Source organism: Physeter macrocephalus, chromosome 7 (assembly GCF_002837175.3).
Source record: "Physeter macrocephalus isolate SW-GA chromosome 7, ASM283717v5, whole genome shotgun sequence".
In the NCBI taxonomy this organism is placed as follows: Eukaryota; Metazoa; Chordata; class Mammalia; order Artiodactyla; family Physeteridae; genus Physeter; species Physeter macrocephalus.
In genome coordinates, this window is record NC_041220.1 from 32789658 (window position 1) to 32809461 (window position 19804).

At 34.5% G+C, this 19804-nt stretch overlaps 1 protein-coding gene across 8 annotated transcripts in view; it reads right to left on the minus strand.

The window, feature by feature from the left end:
* The window catches only part of LRBA (LPS responsive beige-like anchor protein), an 813910-nt gene that overhangs the window by 491238 nt on the left and 302868 nt on the right, over positions 1-19804 (minus strand). For all 8 annotated transcript variants that reach the window (XM_055085920.1, XM_028491755.2, XM_055085924.1 and 5 more), the window contains exon 36: positions 12566-12674. In XM_055085920.1, coding sequence (XP_054941895.1) covers positions 12566-12674 — 109 coding nt within the window. The remainder of the gene's footprint in view (positions 1-12565; positions 12675-19804) is intronic.

Consider the following 19804-nt stretch of genomic DNA (forward strand, 5'->3'; position numbering starts at 1 on the left):
CCACACAAAAAATAAATATATAAATAAAATATAAACTTAAAAAAAACAAAATAAAAGACAGTAGGATACATGAGACCTCTGTATTACTTTTGCGACTTCATATATTCTATAATTATTTCAAGTTAAAGTTAAAAAAAGCAATAGAGATAAACCACTGTTAAAGCTAAACAATGAATACTTTTTATTTATATCTTTCTTTATTTTCTAAACTTTCTATAATAAATATATATCATATATGTATGTATTCCTAATTGTATTAAATATGTATTTCCTAATTATAATTGTATAATTAGGAAAATAAACACTTATTTTAACTAAAGGAAAGCAAATGACCATCAATCACAAAAAATGCCAATATTAAAGAGGTAAACTAGATAATTCATCATAATCCTAAAATTGGTCAGGTCTCTAATATTACATTTGTTAATCTGCTTCACACACCTTCAGAACTGTCAAACATATGTTGAATAAGATATTTTCTCAACAGCCATATACTTCATGTAATACCCTGGGGTCAACAGAGGATATGAAGACAGCGACTACATTGGATTATTGTTAGGAGACCTGAGTTATGGCTCTAAATTATCAATTTTCTAGCTATGTGACCAAGGCCAAATCATATTCTCTAAATCTATCTTGCATACCTTCACAGATCTGTTGTGATGTTGAAAAGATAAAATGTGTGTTAAACCACTTAGTATACAAATGGCCTAACAAAACAAGGTTAGGTGGCACAGGAGCACCTCAATACATAGGAAATCGACAGTAATACAATAGTAGTAGGGGACTTAAACACCACACTTACACCAATGGACAGATCATCCAAACAGAAAATAAATAAGGAAACACAAGATTTAATTGACACATTAGACCAGATGGACTTAATTGATATTTATAGGACATTCCATCCAACAACAACAGAATACACTTTCTTCTCAAGTGCACACAGAACACTCTGCAGGATAGATCACATTTGGGTCACAAATCAAGCCTCAGTAAACTTAAGAAAGTTGAAATCGTCTCAAGCATCTTTTCCGACCACAAGCTAGGAGACTAGATATCCATTATAGGAAAAAAACTATAAAAATACAAACACGTGGAGGCTAAACAATACTCTACTAAATAACCAAGAGATCACTGAAGAAATCAAAGAGGAAATAAAAAAATACCTAGAACCAAATGACAATGAAAACACGATAACCCAAAACCTATGGAATGCAGCAAAAGCAGTTCTAAGAGGGAAGTTTATAGCAATACAATTCCACCTCAAGAAACAAGAAAAATCTCAAATAAACAACCTAACCTTACGCTTAAAGCAATTAGAGAAAGAAGAACAAAAAATATCACGAAGTTAGGAGAAGGAAACAACTCAAAAATATCAGATCAGAAATAAATAAAAAAGAAATGAAGGAAATTATAGCAAAGATCAGTAAAACTAAAACCTGGTTCTTTGAGAAGACAAACAAAATTGACACACCATGAGCCCAACCCATCAGGAAAAAAGGGAGAAGATTCAAATCAACAGAATTGGAAATGAAAAAGGAGAAGTAAAAACTGACACCACAGAAATACAAACGATCATGAGAAACTACTAGAAGCAACTATATGCCAATAAAATGGACAACCTGAAAGAAATGGACAAATTCTTAGAGAAGCACAACCTTCCGAGACTGAAACAGGAAGAAAGAGAAAATATAAACAGACCAATCACAAGCACTGAAATTGAAACTGTGATTTAAAATCTTCTAACAAACAAAAGCCCAGGACCAGATGGCTTCACAGGCAAATTCTATCAAACATTTAGAGAAGAGCTAACACCTATCCTTCTCAAACTCTTTAAAAATCTAGCACAGGGAGGAACATTACCAAACTCATTCTACGAGGCCACCATCACCCTGATACCAAAACCAGACAAAGATGTTACAAAAAAAGAAAACTACAGGCCAATATCACTGATGAACATAGATGCAAAGCTCAACAGAAAAATACTAGCAAACAGAATCCAGCAGCACATTAAAAGGATCATACACCATGATCAATTGGGGTTTATCCCAAGAATATAAGGATTCTTCAATATACACAAATCATTCAATGTGATACACCATATTAACAAATTGAAGGAGAAAAACCATACGATCATCTCAATAGATACAGAAAAAGCTTTCGACAAAATTCAACACCCACTTATGATAAAAAAAACTCTCCAGAAAGTAGGCAAAGAGGGAACTTACCTCAACATAATAAAGGCCATATATGACAAACCCACAGCCAACATCATTCTCAATGGTGAAAAACTGAAAGCATTTCCTCTAAGATCAGGAACAAGATGAGGGTGCCCACTCTCACCACTAATATTCAACACAGTTTTGGAAGTTTCAGCCACAGCAATCAGAGAAGAAAAAGAAATAAAAGCAATACAAATTGGAAAAGAAGAAGTAAAACAGTCACTGTTGGCAGATGACATGATACTACACATAGAAAATCCTAGAGGTGCTACCAAAAAACTACTAGAGCTAATCAATGAATTTGGTAAAGTAGCAGGATACAAAAGTAATGCACAGAAATCTCTTGCATTCCTATACACTAACAATGAAAGATGAGAAAGAGAAATTAAGGAAACACTCCCATTCACCATTGCAACCAAAAGCATAAAAATACCTACGAATAAACCTACCTAAGGAGGCAAAAGACCTACATGCAGAAAACCATAAGACACTGATGAAAGAAATCAATGATGATACAAACAGATGGAGAGATACACCATGCTCTTGGATTGGAAGAATCAACATTGTGAAAATGACTATACTACCCAAAGCAATCTACAGATTCAATGCAATCCCTATCAAATTCCCAATGGCATTTTTCACAGAACTAAGACAAGAAGTTTTACAGTTTGTATGGAAACACAGAAGTCCCTGAATATCCAAAGCAATCTTGAGAAAGAAAAATGGAGCTGGAAGAATCAGGATCCCTGACTTCAGACTATACTACAAAGCTACAGTAATCAAGACAGTATGGTACTGGCACAAAAACAGAAATAATCAAGACAGTACGGTACTGGCACAAAAACAGAAATATAGATCAATGGAACAGCATAGAAAGCCCAGAAATAAACCCATGCACATATGGTCACCTTTTCTTTGACAAAGGGGGCAAGAATATACAATGGGGAAAAGACAGCCTCTTCAATAAGTGGTGCTGGGAAAACTAGACAGCTACATGTAAAAGAATGAAATTAGAAAACTTCCTAACACCATACAGAAAAATAAACTCAAAATGGATTAAAGACCTAAATGTAAGGCCAGACACTATAAAATTCTTAGAGGAAAACATAGGCAGAACACTCTATGACATAAATCACAGGAAGATCCTTTTTGACCCACCTCCTAGAGAAATGGAAATAAAAACAAAAAATGGGACCGAATGAAACTTAAAAGCTTTTGCACATCAAAGGATACCATAAACAAGACAAAAAGACAACCCTCAGAATGGGAGAAAATATTTGCAAATGAAGCAACTGACCAAGGATTAATCAAAGGATTAATCTCCAAAATATACAAGCAGCTCAATATCAAAAAAACAAACAACCCAATCCAGAATTGGGCGGAAGACCTAAATAGACAATTCTCCAAAGAAGACGTACAGATTGCTAACAAACACATGAAAAGATGCTCAACGTCACGAATCATTAGAGAGATGCAAATCAAAACCACAATGAGGTTATCACCTGACACCGGTCAGAATGGCCATCATCAAAAAATCTATAAACAATAAATGCTGGAGAGGTTGTGGAGAAAAGGGAACACTCTGTACTGCTGGTGGGAATGTAAACTGATACAGCCACTATGGAGAACAGTATGGAGGTTCCTTAAAAACCTAAAAATAGAGCTACCATACGACCCAGCAATCCCACTACTGGGCATACACCCTGAGAAAACCATAATTCAAAAAGGTACATGTACCACAATGTTCATTTCAGCACTATTTACAATAGCCAGGACATGGAAGCAACCTAAACATCCATCGACACATGAATGGATAAAGAAGATGTGGCACATATACACAATGGAATATCACTCAGCCATAAAAAGGAACAAAATTGAGTTATTTGTAATGAGGTGGATGGACTTAGATTCTGTCATATAGAGTGAGGTAAGTCAGAAAGAGAAAAACAAATACCGTATGCTAACACATATATAGGGAATCTATAAAAACGGTACTCATGAACCTAGTGGCAGGGCAGGAATAAAGACGCAGACATAGAGAAGGTATTTGAGGACACAGAGCAGGGAGGGAACGCTGGGACAAAATGAGGGAGTAGCACTGACATATATACACTTCCAAATGTAAAATGAATAGCTAGTGGGAAGCTGCTGCTTCCCACAGGGAGATCAGCTCGATGTTTTGTGATGACTTAGAGGGGTGGGATAGGGAGGGTGGGAGGGAGGCTCAAGAGGGCGGGGAATGGGGATATATGTATACATATAGCTGATTCACTTTGTTGTACAGCAGAAACTAACACAACATTGTAAAGCAATTATACTCCAATAAAGATGTAAAAAAAAAAAAAGAAAAAGTTAGTTGGTCCTAACTTTGTATCAGACTACCCGACTTGGGTTTGAATCCTAGCTTCACCATATATTAGCTATAAGACCTAGAATAAATCATTTAACCTCTCTGTGCTTCACATTTCCTTACCTCTAAAACCAAGATAATGATAATAATAATATTGGCATCAAAGAATTGATATAAAGAATTTTTTTTTTGCTTGTTAACAGCCTACATAAATAAGTGCTGTCATAGAAGTGTTCAATAATATTAAAAAATGCAAAAGTGGGACTTCCCTGGTGCACAGTGGTTAAGAATCCGCCCGCCAATGCAGGGGATATGGGTTCAATCCCTGGTCCGGGAAGATCCCACATGCCGCGGAGCAAATAATCCCGTGCGCCACAACTACTAAGCCTGCACTCTAGAGCCCATGAGCCACAACTACAGAAGGCCGCGTGCCTAGATCCCGTGTTCTGCAACGAGAGAAGCCACTGCAATGAGAAGCCCGCACACCACAACAAAGAGTAGCCACCAGCCGCTGCAACTAGAGGAAGCCCATGTGCAGCAACGAAGACCCAATACAGCCAAAAATAAATAAACAAAATATACTTTAAAAATGCAAAAGTACTTAAATGGCAAAAAAAATTCACTACTTTATTGAAAAATATTTTGTTTGCTAATATGAAAAGATATTTGAAATCCTTCAACTAAAAAAAATATATAGATTGCTATATTAATAATTAATCAAGTGCTTTCATGCCCTTTTATTTCATTAAAATGACTGTTTTTATTACTTCAACTAAGCTGACTGGCCGCCTACTTTACCATTCCATTGAACCTAATAAGAATTGAGTTCTACTGTATAATAGATAAAATTCAAAGCAACGTCAGACAAAAGGGCATTAAGACATTCTTACTGAAATGGACTTTAACTTACACAGATTCCTAAAAATAAAGCTATTAAATGATAATCTTGATCACATGTTTTACAGATATAACACATCAGTTTAAATAAACTAAACTTTGATAGACAACTTTTTAACAAAAGATTGTCATGAATTGTGTACACCCACACATACACTACACTTACAAGACAGGGTACAGTGTTTTGCACAACATAGTTTTTTAATAAACATTCCGTTTACAGCTGTAGGATTAAATAATAAAGTTAAGATGTGCACCCAATCAATGATGTCATGACATTCAAGGAACATCTACATAAATCAAAAGCAGAAGATGTCAAGGATATCTCACTCCAGTGATAATCATGTAATGAACTAAAGAGATGTGCATTTCAGATCTACACTGTCATCAATCCCTTGATAATAAATGAAACAAGTCAGCTACTTTACAACCACAAATGGTATATTAAATACATGACAACATCTCTTTTTTGCAGGAGGAAGTAACTAGCAGTAGCTAAAGTTCAAATATATTAAGAATGCACAACATGAATTCAAGGCTGAATATAGATAACCTTCAGAATATAAGCTGTCTAGGAAAAAATATGTTTCATCTTGTAGAGTATTATTTAAGATTTAAGACCAATGTAGTTAGAAATATATTAAACATGAACATGCCTCAATCAATTGGGGTTCTGTGGTATAAATAAAGGGAATTCTATTTCTATGAAAATAAAAGACTAGAAAATATTAAAAATGTTTGCTCTCTTAGAATTGACTCTCATGTGAAACAGTCAAATACATTTTCTCCACTAAAAATTCAAGTAACAATAAAATCGGTTCATAAGTATTTGTTTCTATTTAGATATTTTATAATCATGCTTTAGAATATTACTATAAATATTATAAATCTCATAGCAAGATTATAAAGTTTAAAATGAAAAACTGTAGTAGAAAGCATACAATTAAATTAGCTTAGAATACAGCTGTTGTATATGCCAGGATTAAATCCTATTCACACATTCTGTGGAAATCTAATAAAATGTGAAACAAATACACAGATTAGTGATTAAGAGATAAACTGCCTAGATCTGGATTCCAGTTGTAATTCTGGGTTATTTCCTCTTTATGCCATTTTCTCATTTATAAAATGAGAGATAATAACAGTACTACTTCAGAGGTTTATTGTAAGAATTAAATTAGTTAAAACTTACAAAGCACCCATGACAGTTTCTGACCCAACATAAGGACTCATGAAATATAAGCTACAATTGTCACTATTATCCCTTATCTAAATTGCAAATGTATGTACCATTTGGGTCAGATCAATTTAATTTCTTGTATTGCACAGTGTTTTAGAAGTATTTTTCCTCTTTTCAATTCCACATGTTTTCTCCTTCCTCATTCTCTCACATTCATTCACATAAGAACACATATATCACCAGCACCATGATCACTAAAACTTAAAAGAATGAACTGCAATCTCAACCCAGAGTTAAAAAGGAACTTCTCCGTAACCAATTAGAAAGGACACTAAGGAATAGGTTCCAGGTTAGGATAGTAGGCTGAAATGGCAATTTTTAAAGTTTTTTCTTCCTTCAAATCCTAAAAAAATTAGCAAAAACAAAAATATTGAACAACAACCAAAAAAACCCTAACAAAAATAACATAAACTACCAAACATAAAAAAATTGGTTACCTTGGGGAAATTAAACATACTGGAATTAGAACTAAGGTTGCAGTAAGCTCAGTTCCTAACCATGTCCCCGAAGCAATGTTGGTAAACTAACAACATTCTGATAATTTTCCTTAATGCCTTCATATATGGAGAGACACAAATCGAGTAACTATTGTTATCTCGTTTCCTCTTATTGAAGATACTAGAGAAACCTACAGTGCAAAAATTGGTGAAACAAGGAAGTGAAAAATAGGGCTGACTTCCCAGGGCAGTAGCCTCCAGAGTCCTCTCTGAAATGATGGAAAATGATTCACAGCCTAAGCACATTTTTTCCTGATGAGAATTGTCCATAGTTTCTAATAAGATGGAATGAACTTGGTAGAAAATACTTAACGAAATCTTGTGAAAGAAAGCAAGACTTAGGTGTGCTACGAGGGCCTCATCACCTATGTCGAAGATCTCTCTCCCTCTCTTCATGATAGGCAAACAAAACTGGGCAAAAATCAAATTTCAAACATCAAAGTGTAGCTCAGTGACAGAAAAAATTAGCTTTAGCTTTAGAGACAGTGAGAAGGGAAGGAGTCACCAAGATATTCTGTCTAAGCCAAACAGTAGTTATGCAAACATAAATTGCCAATCAATGAATAAATAAAAAACAAATAAAATATTTAAATAAAACTGGAAGATTCTATACAAAAGACAAAGAATATATAACAAAAAATGAAAGGAAATTCCTCATGATTATTTTCTTCTAAAAAAAAACATAAAAATATAACTAAAAAAACAAACAAAAAAAAAGTCAAAATAAGAGAAAAAGGTAGAGAGGCTGAAGATCTAAATAAACAAAATGAAGAACAAAACAATCATTATAGGCAAACCACAGACAGAGAAAATAAAACATTAAAAACTTACTCATGGCTGCAGATCAAAGAAAGTAAAGCAATTAAGAAATAACTAATGGATATGAAAGACAGACATATCTAACATAGACTTATGTGTCACTAAGTAAAGAAAAAGAAAATAAAATGCAAAAGATAGTTCACATTTTAATTTATAGAAATTACTAAGAACTGAAGGAAAAATCTGAATTTGCAGATTATAACAAAAAAAAATTACGTTCCAGGAACTTTTGATAAATAATGCTCAATACTAAGTCATATTCCTGTTAAGAAATCAACTCCATGGACAAATCTCAGACAGAAAACAAGCAAATCATCAACTAAGGGAAAATATCAGGCTGGCCTCAAACTTCTCTGAAAGCAATATTCAAAGCCAAAATACAATGAAGAAATGTCTATAAAGTTCTAAAGGAATGCAAGGGTTAGCCAAGAATATTCAATCCATCAGGATGTCATTCAGATATAATGACACCTGGCAAATATTCTTAAACATGAAAGAATTTTAAATTTACAGCACACATGAACCCTTTGTTGGGGGGAGGGGAGGAGATGAAACCTAGCCAATTAAGAATTGAGTCAATATTCACACAGTGGAATACTATAGGAATAAGAGGTAATAACAATCTGATAGCATAACATAATAACATAAAACTCAATGCTGAGTGAAAAAATGATGGCACAAAAGAATATATATTGTATTATTACATTTATATAAAATACAAATTCATTTATGGTGTTGGAAGACAGGATAGTAGTGGTCCTTAAAAGGTTATAGACTAGAAGGGGGCTCTAAATTGCTGGTAATATTTATTTCTTAATCTGAGGACTGATTACCCAGGTGTGGTCAGTTTGTGAAAATTCACTGAACTGCACACTACTGATATGTGCACATTTCTATATGTATATTTTTTCAGTCAAATTTAAACAGAGCATAATAAATGGTAAAATAAATGTTTCTCCTACTTTTCTTTCTGGGGAAAAAAAAAAGAATTGAGTCCAAAGAAAGAACCTGGGGGAAATTAAGAAATTATTATGACTAATAAGAGAGGGGGTGGGGTAATGAATTCACTTAAATATATTACAAACACTCAAGTACTATCAGAATTGTGGTTAAAATAAATGACTGTTACATATTTAGACAATATGAAAAATAAAATTTAACTTTAAAAATTAGAAGTTGAAGAGACAAAAATGAAAAAGGATTATGAGAGGACTAATATCTTCAACTTTCATAGCAGGTTGTGGATTAAAGTATGCAATTTAAAAAACAAAGATATGAATAAAGCTCTTATTTTTAAAAAAATCAAGCCATCAACCTCTTCATTTTTTGATAACTTATTAACATCCTGTTCATTGAGAAAATGATGGTTCTTTTGTTAAAGAAACATTTCCTTGTTTTTCCATTGTTGTTTTTATTTTCTTAAATTTACATACAACACTGCAATAAGCAGGTTTACATATCTATGCTTATATACTATTACTTTTTCTTAAAGATATATTCACAGAATAGGGTTATTGAGTAAATGGGTGTGTGTGCACATGCCTATATAATTATTATTAAAATACATATGAACATATTGCCTTCCCATAACACAAAGATGTACATTTCCACTAAAAATATAAAAGAATACCATTGCCCATCTCATCTCCCCTATCTCCTTCAACAGTACTAGCTATCACTCTTTCTTTCTCTCAGCCTGAGAACAGAGAAGTTATATCATGATTTCTCTAATTTACATTTCCCTAAATATTTGTATAAATATTCAGTCATCTGAGTACCATTCTAAATGTTACTGGTAACATATTCTTCTGTGAAATCCCTATTCCTGTCCTCTGAATATTTGCCTGTTGGGTCAATTTTTCACTTATTTCATGAGAATTATTAATATAGTAAACATATTAATTTATCAGTCTTTCCATGTTCCATTATGTCTTTCCATGTTGTTGATGGTATGTTTCCTCAGCTTAATATTATATGTAGTAACAGTTGCTTACTTTTTATACTTTCTAAGTGGCCTGCCTTGGTTTAAAAATTCTCCCATATGCCTCAGTGCCACTTTTACAGTTTTCCAAATCTGTTTCTAAAATACTTACAATGTCATCTTTCATCTTATATCCTTACTCCATCTGGAAGATTTTTTGTATATATTGTCTTTATAGTATTGTTTTAATTAGTATTGTTTATCTGGGAAATCAAGTACATCCTCAATATTTTTATTTCATAAATCTTAGGGCTACACTAATGCATTTCTTTTCCCATATTAACTGGATATTTGCATATCTAAATATATTTTGTGGAAGATTTTGATATTTAGATATTTTTTAAAGTATATTTAAATTTCAAATACTCCAGTGTTATTCTAATGGAATGATATGCTAATGTTACTGTATTGAATTTACATATTAATTTGAGAAAAACTGACATCTTTTGTGGCAGTAATAGTTTCTCTTTTTGACTATAAAGAACATTATGAAGACATCTGGAAAAATACGAATAAGGTCTATATTTAAATAATAGCATTGTACCAGTGTTAATTTTCTGATTTGACAACTGTACAAGATTAAAACAGAGAATGGGCATAGGAAATTCTCACTGAAGTAATTAGGGGTAAAAGGGTATCATGGCTTCAACTTACTCTCAAATTCAGAAAAACAAAGAAAAAGAGGGGAGAAGCAAATGTGTTAAACTTCTAACAACTACAGAATCTAGGAGAGTGTTGAAGAGTAGTTCTTGTACTACTCATAACTCTCCTATAAGTCTCAAATTATTTCAAAATAAAAGAAGGATTCTATGTCTCTGTTGCTATCTCTCTCTCTTAACATACACAGAGCAAGATACACTACCCAGCATGGAATGATTCTCCAGCAGTTTATATTTTGTATTGTATTAATGAGATTTTATACTTTTGTTACAAATAGTGTCTGTACATTTCTTAGAGAATTCAACCCAAAATAGTACTTTTGTCCTAACTGTATACATTTCTGATTTCCATTCGTACCTGGCTACTGCTTGCTACTCAAAAGATAATCTATTAATTTGTCTGTATATTTATCTTATATCCAATAATCTTACTAAAGCCCCTATTAATTCTGGTAGAAAAGTGTTCAAGAATCTCTTAGATATTCCTAGATCATGCGTGAGCAATCTGAAAGTAATATTATGTCTTCTTAATCTACCAATTATATTAACAATATCTTGCACTTGCAAAAACATTAAAAAATTTTGTTAATATTAACAGAAGATATCAATCACTCCTTTTTCCTGATTTTAACAGGAATGGCTTTAAACATTTTAAATAGTATTTAGTAAATAGTCATTATCATATTTAGATTGTTTTCTGATATACATTTTTTTTCTCAGTTTCATTAGGGCTGGATACTAAAATTTGTAATTTTTTTCTACATTTATTGATATATTCACATGATTTTCCTATTTTTAATTTGGTGATATAATTTATTTTATAGGTAGATATCTTAATATCAAGTCATCTTTAGCATCCATAAATAAATTATAAGCAGTCCACACTATACAGCTAACCCTTGAAAAACATGGAGGTTAATACACATATAATTTCTAGTCGGCCTTCCATATCCAAGCTTCCTCTGTAATTTCGACCAACCGCAGACTCTGTGTTACTCTAGTATTTACTATCAAAAGATACTGGCTGATAAGTGGACCCCCACAGTTCAAACCTCTGTTGTTCAAGAGTCAATCGTACAGTTCTTTCATTACATTGTTGGATTATGTTGGTTAAAGTTTTAGTTAGTGTGCCTATATTGTTAACTGGAATTTGTCTTCTACAGTTTTATTTTTCCAGTATCTTTTTTCATACTATGAAGGGTGTATAAAATGAACTGGGAGAGGTTTTCATCATTTTTAATGTACCAGAGAAATATCAGCAACATTTGAATTATCCGCTCTTAATATATTAGAAAGAACCCAGACGGTGCTTTTTAATTTTTTTTCCAAATTTTTAACAAATGTTCCTGTCAAATGCTTCTACTTCAACTTAAGTGTGAATTTTTGTAATTTATACAGCTATAACACCATTAATTTCCTCTATGAATTCACGTTTGTTACATATATTCAGAAGCAACTGCTGAGACAAGCACTGGCCCAGGATGAGTCTTTCACTTGGTGCCCCCTGTGAGGATCCAAGAAGAAAGCTGTATTCTCCCTCAGTTCCTCAGCTACCACCTCAAGGTTAAAGAAACTTCATGCCGCTTGTTCAGCTTCTCTCTAGAAACCTAAAGGATCTTATCTACCATAGAAGTTTTCATTTCCAGTTAACTAGCTCTGTCTTGCCTAGAGAGGGCAAAAATCCTTCACTATTTACTTTATTGGGAAACTATCAAAGCCAAGGCTACGGAGTCTTGCACTATCTGCCTAGAATCCCCATGATTCTCTCACAAATTTATTTTTAATTTTTTGATAATACATGTTTGCTAAGACCATGCTGCCATTTTACCTACACAGTTTCCCAAGACTAACATTTTAAAATGGTACCTTCCTCACACCACTCCAAGGTTTAACCTACCTCAAATTCCGCATGTCTGTGAATATCTTCTGCTCGCTGCCTGCTCAGGATAAATTCAGCTTCATTTGCTACTCTTACTAGGTGATCCTTCATAGTTTGGCTAAGCAACCTATAAAGAGATAAACATCATCAAATAAATATATGTATACACACGACATATATGATTATTCATTGCTCAAAGGTGGTGTATTTTATTACCTGGGAGAGGGAAGAACATTTACTCTCTTTTTCTGACATCATACCAAATGAAAGACCGTTATTTTTCACTAAATAATTGAAGAACATAACAGCAAAAAGTTATCCTTCTGGCAACAGCAGATTTGCTTTTATCAAACTAACTATCCAAGAAAAGCAACTGAAAATGCTAGATTAAATTTATCTTTTAATCTTTTTTAAGGTATTGGAGAGTTTCCAAGGTAGCCAAGATTTAAACAGCCAGGATCCTAGAGAAGATGTTCAGCATGACCTTTCTCATTGACACATTTGCTATTAACAGGCAGGAACAGAGAAGCTAAAAAGAGCTGTTATAAGTCTTATAGACCTAGGAGCCAAAAATTGAATTTTATAACCTGTCAAGGTAGAGGAATCCTAGTAGTTTACCGAGGCTTACAAAAGGAGTCCAAGTATACCTCAGGAAACAGACAACAGTTCTCAAAAACATGAAAACAGACCCTCAAACAACATTATGGGATTTGCACGTAGATTAACTGGCAGCCAAATAACTAAACAAAATTTTCAGAATCTCATACGGTGAGAAGAAAAAAAAAAAACATAAAGAACAGTGCTGTAGACTCATTCTAAAACCTTGGGCTTTACAAAGACCTAGAAGGGCTGAGAGATAGGAGTAGGCAAACTGTAAATAAGGCAAACTCTCACAAAGATTTAAAAAATTCCACCTTTGAATCAGCTCAGTCTTAAATGAACATAATTGGCACCTAATTTAACTGTTAATCAAAAATCAAAAGGAAATCCTCTCTACAGGAAGATATCATCATCTAGAGACTTTTAAATACAATTTCCTGCATTATTAAATACAATGTCCAACATTCAATCACAAATGAACATGACATATACATGCTACTATATAACAAAATAAATAACTAATAAGTACCTACTCTATAGCACAGGGAACTCTACTCAATACTCTGTAATGACCTATATGGGAAAGGAATCTAAAAGAGAGTGGATATATGTATATGTATAACTGACTCACTTTGCTGTACAGCAGGAACTAACACAACATTGTAAATCAACTATACTCCAATACAATAGTTTTTTAAAAATCACCAGTGAACAGGTAAAATAAGAGACAACACCAAGTGAATGAAAACCAAACAGAAGCCAACTCACAGAAAATCAAGATAGTAAAATTTCAATAGCCTCATGCATCAAAGGGCAGACAGCAGAGGCAAGAAGAACTACAATCCTGAAGCCTGCAGAACGAAAACCGCAATCACAGAAAGATGGACAAGATGAAAAGGCAGAGGACCATGTCCAGATGAAGGAACAAGATAAAACCCCAGAAAAACAACTAAATGAAGTGGAGATAGGCAACCTTCCAGAAAAAGAATTCAGAATGATAGTGAAGATGATCCAAGACCTCAGAAAAAGAATGGAGGCAAAGATCAAGAAGATGCAAGAAATGTTTAACAAAGACCTAGAAGAATTAAAGAACAAACAAACAGAGATGAACAATACAATAAACGAAATGAAAAATATACTAGAAGGAATCAATAGCAGAATCACTGAGGCAGAAGAATGGATAAGTGACCTGGAAGACAGAATGTTGGAAATCACTGCTGTGGAACAGAATAAAGAAAAAAGAATGAAAAGAAATGAAGACAGCCTAAGAGACCTCTGAGACAACATTAAATGCACCAACATTAGCATTTTAGGGTCCTGGAATGAGAAGAGAGAAAGAAAGGACCTGAGAAAATATATGAAGAGATTATACTTGAAAACTTCCCTAACATGGGAAAGGAAACAGCCACCCAAGTCCAGAAGTGCAGAGAGTCCCAGGCAGGATAAACCCAAGGAGAAACATGCCGAGACACATAGTAATAAAATTGGCAAAAATTAAAGACAAAGAAAAATTATTGAAAGCAACAAGGGAAAAACAACAAATAACATACAAGGGAACTCCCATAAGGTTAACAGCTGATTTCTCAGCAGAAACTCTGCAGGCCAGAAGGGAGTGGCGCAATATATTTAAAGTGATGAAAGGGAAGAGCCTACAACCAAGAATACTCTACCCAGCAAGGATCTCATTCAGATTTTTTTTTTTTCGGTATGTGGGCCTCTCACTGTTGTGCCCTCTCCCGTTGCAGAGCACAGACTCCGGACGCGCAGGCTCAGCGGCCATGGCTCACGGGCCCAGCCGCTCTGTGGCATGTGGGATCTTCCCGGACCGGGGCACGAACCCGTGTCCCCTTCATCGGCAGGTGGACTCTCAACCACTGTGCCACCAGAGAAGCCCCTCATTCAGATTTGATGGAGAAATCAAAAGCTTTACAGACAAGCAAAAGCTAAGACAATTCAGCACCACCAAACCAGCTCTACAACAAATGTTAATGGAACTTCTCTAAGTGGGAAACAAAAGAGAAAAAAAAGGACCTACAAAAACAAACCCAAAACAATTAAGAAAATGGTAACAGGAACATACATATAATTACCTTAAATGTGAATGGATTAAATGTGCCAACCAAAAGGCACAGGCTCGCTGAATGGATACAAAAACAAGACCCACCTGTATGCTGTCTACAAGAGACACAGTTCAGACCTAGAGACACATACAGACTGAAAGTGAGGGGATGGAAAAACATATTCCATGCAAATGGAAATCAAAAGAAAGCTGGAGTAGCAATACTCATATCAGATAAAATAGACTTTAAGATAATGAATGTTACAAGAGACAAGGAAGGACACTACATAATGATCAAGGGATCAATCCAAGAAGAAGATACAACAATTATAAATATATATGCACTGAACAGAGGAGCAAGCACCTCAATACATAAGGCAACTGCTAACAGCTATAAAAGAGGAAATCGACAGTAACATAATAATAGTGGGGAACTTTAACACCTCACTTACACCAGTGGATAGATCATCCAAACAGAAAATAAGGAAACACAAGCTTTAAATGACACAATAGACCAGATAGTTTTAATTGATATGTATAGGACATTCCACCCGAAAACAGCAGATTATATTTTCTTCTCAATGCACATGGAACATTCTGCAGGATAGATCATACCTTGGGTCACAAATCAAGCTTTGGTAAATTTAAGAAAATTAAAATGATATCAAGCATATTTTCTGACCACAACGCTAGGAGACTAGAAATAAATTACAGGGAAAAAACCGTAAAAAACACAAACACATGGAGGCTAAACAATACGCTACTAAATAACCAAGAGATCACTGAAGAAATCAAACAGGAAATCAAAAAATACCTAGAACCGAATGACAATGAGAATACAGTGACCCAAAACCTATGAGATGCATCAAAAGCAGTTCTAAGAGGGAAGTTTATAGCAATACAATCTTACCTCAAGAAACAACACAAATCTCAGCTAAACAATCTAACCTTACACTACACCTAACGGAACTAGAGAAAGAAGAACAAACAAAACCCAAAGTTATTAGAAGGAAAGAAATCATAAAGATCAGAGCAGAAATAAAGGAAATAGAAACAAACAAAAAACAACTGCAAAGATCAATAAAAGCCAGTTCTTCGAGAAGATAAACAAAATTGGTAAAACTTTAGCCAGATTCATCAAGAAAGAGTGGAGGACTCAAATCAGTAAAATCAGAAATGAAAAAAGAGAAGTTACAACAGACACAATAGAAATATAAAGCATCATAAGAGACTATTACAAGCAACTGTATACCAATAAAATGGACAACCTGGAAGAAATGAACAAATTCTTAGAAAGGTATAACCTTCTAACATTGAACCAGGAAGAAACAAAATATGAACAGACCAATCACAAGTAATGAAATTGAAACTGTGATTAAAAATCTTCCAACAAAGATAGTAAAGTTTCATAGTGAAACCAAGCAGGACCCTGTGGCACTCCTGGGTACAGAAGCCTTCCTGTGTCCCCCGTTCCTTGTTTGTACGGAACACACTCCAGCCTCCATGGCCTTTCCTAAGTTCCAAAGGGGAGATTCAAGCAGTTGCTAATCAGGGAAGGGAGAGGATGCAGATACAAGGGAGGAGCTGCCGAAAAACAATAATGCAGCTTTGGGGCAGGGTCCTGGTTCTGCCTCAAGTGATATACAGAACAATATCTTTTGTACTCTTTATAGAACTAAAACCCCCAACAAATGAAAGATGTCGGCATTCTTCATTCCAGAGAAGAGCACCAGTGGCCAGATTAAAGGAACCAGAGAAGCTCATCAAGAAATTACCAGAGACCAGATTAAAGGGGTCTGCGCAAATCCTGATCTTATCAGTGACCCTGCCGTTGAACAACTGCTATAAAAACTCCTCACCAAATCCTCCCAGGTTGGGACACACAGTTTTTGAGGGCAGGAGCCCACTTTGTCCCCCTTTGCCTGGCAAAGCAATAAAGCTATTCTTTTCTACTTCACCCAAAACTCTGTCTCTGAGATTCGATTTGGTTCCAGTGCACAGAGGGCAAGTTTCCGGCATCATAATGAATCCCAATCCCAATCTTAGCAGGTCTTTCTGTGTAATTTGGCAACTTTATTCTAAAAGTTATAGGAAAATGTAAAGAACAAAGAATACCTGAGACACTCTTGAAGAAGGGAAAAGAGGAGGAATAATAATCAGAATCCTAATAGAGGACTTACACTATCAAATGTTAGGATTTATTATAAAGATACAGTAATTAAGACAATGTGGTACTGGGGCAAAGACAGATGAACAGACCAATGAAACAGAAAAGAATGTGCTGAAACAAATATGTATATATATATATATATATATATAATATATAAATAATTATATATAAATATTTAATATGGAAATATATTTTTATAAAAATATTTAACATACAAATATATATATTATATTTTTCACCACATTCTGTATTTACTGCAATAAGAGGAAGATGGAGTATTTCAAGAACTGGTCCTGCATCCATCAACTAACGTTCATATGGACAAAATTAACCCTGACTACTATCTCAAACCATACAAACAGATCAATTCTAAATGGATCATAGACAAGACCTAAACACTTCTAGAAGATTACATAAGAGAGTATCTTCATGACTTAGTTTAAAATAAAGATTTCTTTAACAAAATATAAAGTACACATGCCATAAAGAAGAAAATTGATAAAATTAACGATTTATGCTTATGAAAGCCAACATTAAGAGAATTAAAAGCCAAACTTTAGTAAGGGAGATTTGGAATATTTATAGTCAACAAGGAAATTATATCTGAAATACATAAGAAAATCTTAGAAATAAAGAAAAGGCAATAATCACAATAAATAAAAACAACCAAATACACAAATAAGCACTTCACAAAAGATTTCCAAATGGAAAATAAGTTCATGAAAAGGTGTTGAGGTGTTCAGGATTACTAATCATCAGGGAGATACAAATTAAAACCATAAAAAATATACTACACCCCACCAGAATCACTATGTTTAAAAGAAAAAAAGACTCTAGTATCAAAATTTGGCAAGGATATGAAACTACAAGGACTCTCACAATCACAAAATATACTTAACAGAATGTTTATAGCAACTTTATTTATAACAGCCAAATACTAGCAACTAATAAAACACTAAAAAGAAACAACTACTGTTATGCACAAGAAAGTTAATTTCACTAACAGTGTTAAGCAAAGGCACACCAAAGAATAGATACCATATGAATCATCTTGTATAAAAAAATATTTTTGGGGGCCCCCCTGGTGGCGCAGTGGTTGAGAATCCGCCTGCCAATGCAGGGGACGCAGGTTTGGATCCCTGGTCCAGGAGGATCCCACATGCTGCGGAGCAGCTAAGCCCATGCACCACAACTACTGAAGGCCGTGCACCTAGAGCCCGTGCTCCACAACAAGAGAAGCCACTGCAATGAGAAGCTGGCACACCCCAACAAAGGGTAGCCCCCGCTTGCCTGCACGCAGCCACGAAGACCCAACACAGCCAAAATGCTAATAAAATTAATATTTTAAAAAATCTTCTCTATAAAAAAATGTTTTTTAAACTAATTTATGGTAATAGAAGTCAAGAGTTTAACAGATGATTAACTTTGGTGATACTACAGACCTCTCCATATAATGATTCATACTGAACGCTAGTAATGATCATACACTTTTATTAAACATTGCAAAAATACACCCTGAATATATAAACGATTGACCCATTCTTGGTAAATGCTTCCATAATACCATTCACCTACCATAAATACCAACAGAATGATTCATTTTATCGAAACGGGAGTCTTCTGGAATATGTTATGTAAAAGTCTTCTAAACTCCCTTCTTTAAAGGAATTGGAGAGAGAGAGAGTGGGCAGGGCTACGATTATGTTCTTTATGTCAATAGCAAGAGTAGCTAAACTGCAATTAGATAATGCCCACCTATAAAAGTTAGACCCAACAGTCATCAACAATGGCATGTCTACAGACATTCCATGAGGTTCTTGCATCTCTTCGTAGCAACTTTTTAAAAATAAATAAATAAATAAATTTATTTCTTTATTCATTTATGGCTACACTGGGTCTTCGTTGCTGCACACAGGCTTTCTCTAGTTGCAGCGAGCTGGGGCTACTCTTCATTGCAGTGTGCGGGCTTCTCATTGCAGTGGTTCCTCTTGCTGTGGAGCATGGGTCTAGGTCCGCAGGCTCAGTAGTTGTGGTGCACGGCCTTAGTTGCTCCGCGGCATGTGGGATCCTCCCGGACCAGAGCTCAAACCCATGTCCCCTACATTGGCAAGTGGATTCTCAACCACTGTGCCACCAGGGAAGTCCCTGTAGCAACATTTTTCTCAAAAATATAAATTAACACAGATGTAGAAAACAAACACGGTTACCAAGGGGAGGGTGGAGGGATTCATGGGGAGATTGGGATTGACATATACACACTACTATATATAAAATAGATACCTAATAAGAACCTACTGTGTAGCAGAGTATTGAGCAGTATCTCTACTCAATACCCTGTAATGACCTATATGGGAAAAGAATCTGAAAAAGAGTGGATATATGTATATGTATAACTGATTCACTTTGCTGTACACTTGAAACTAACACA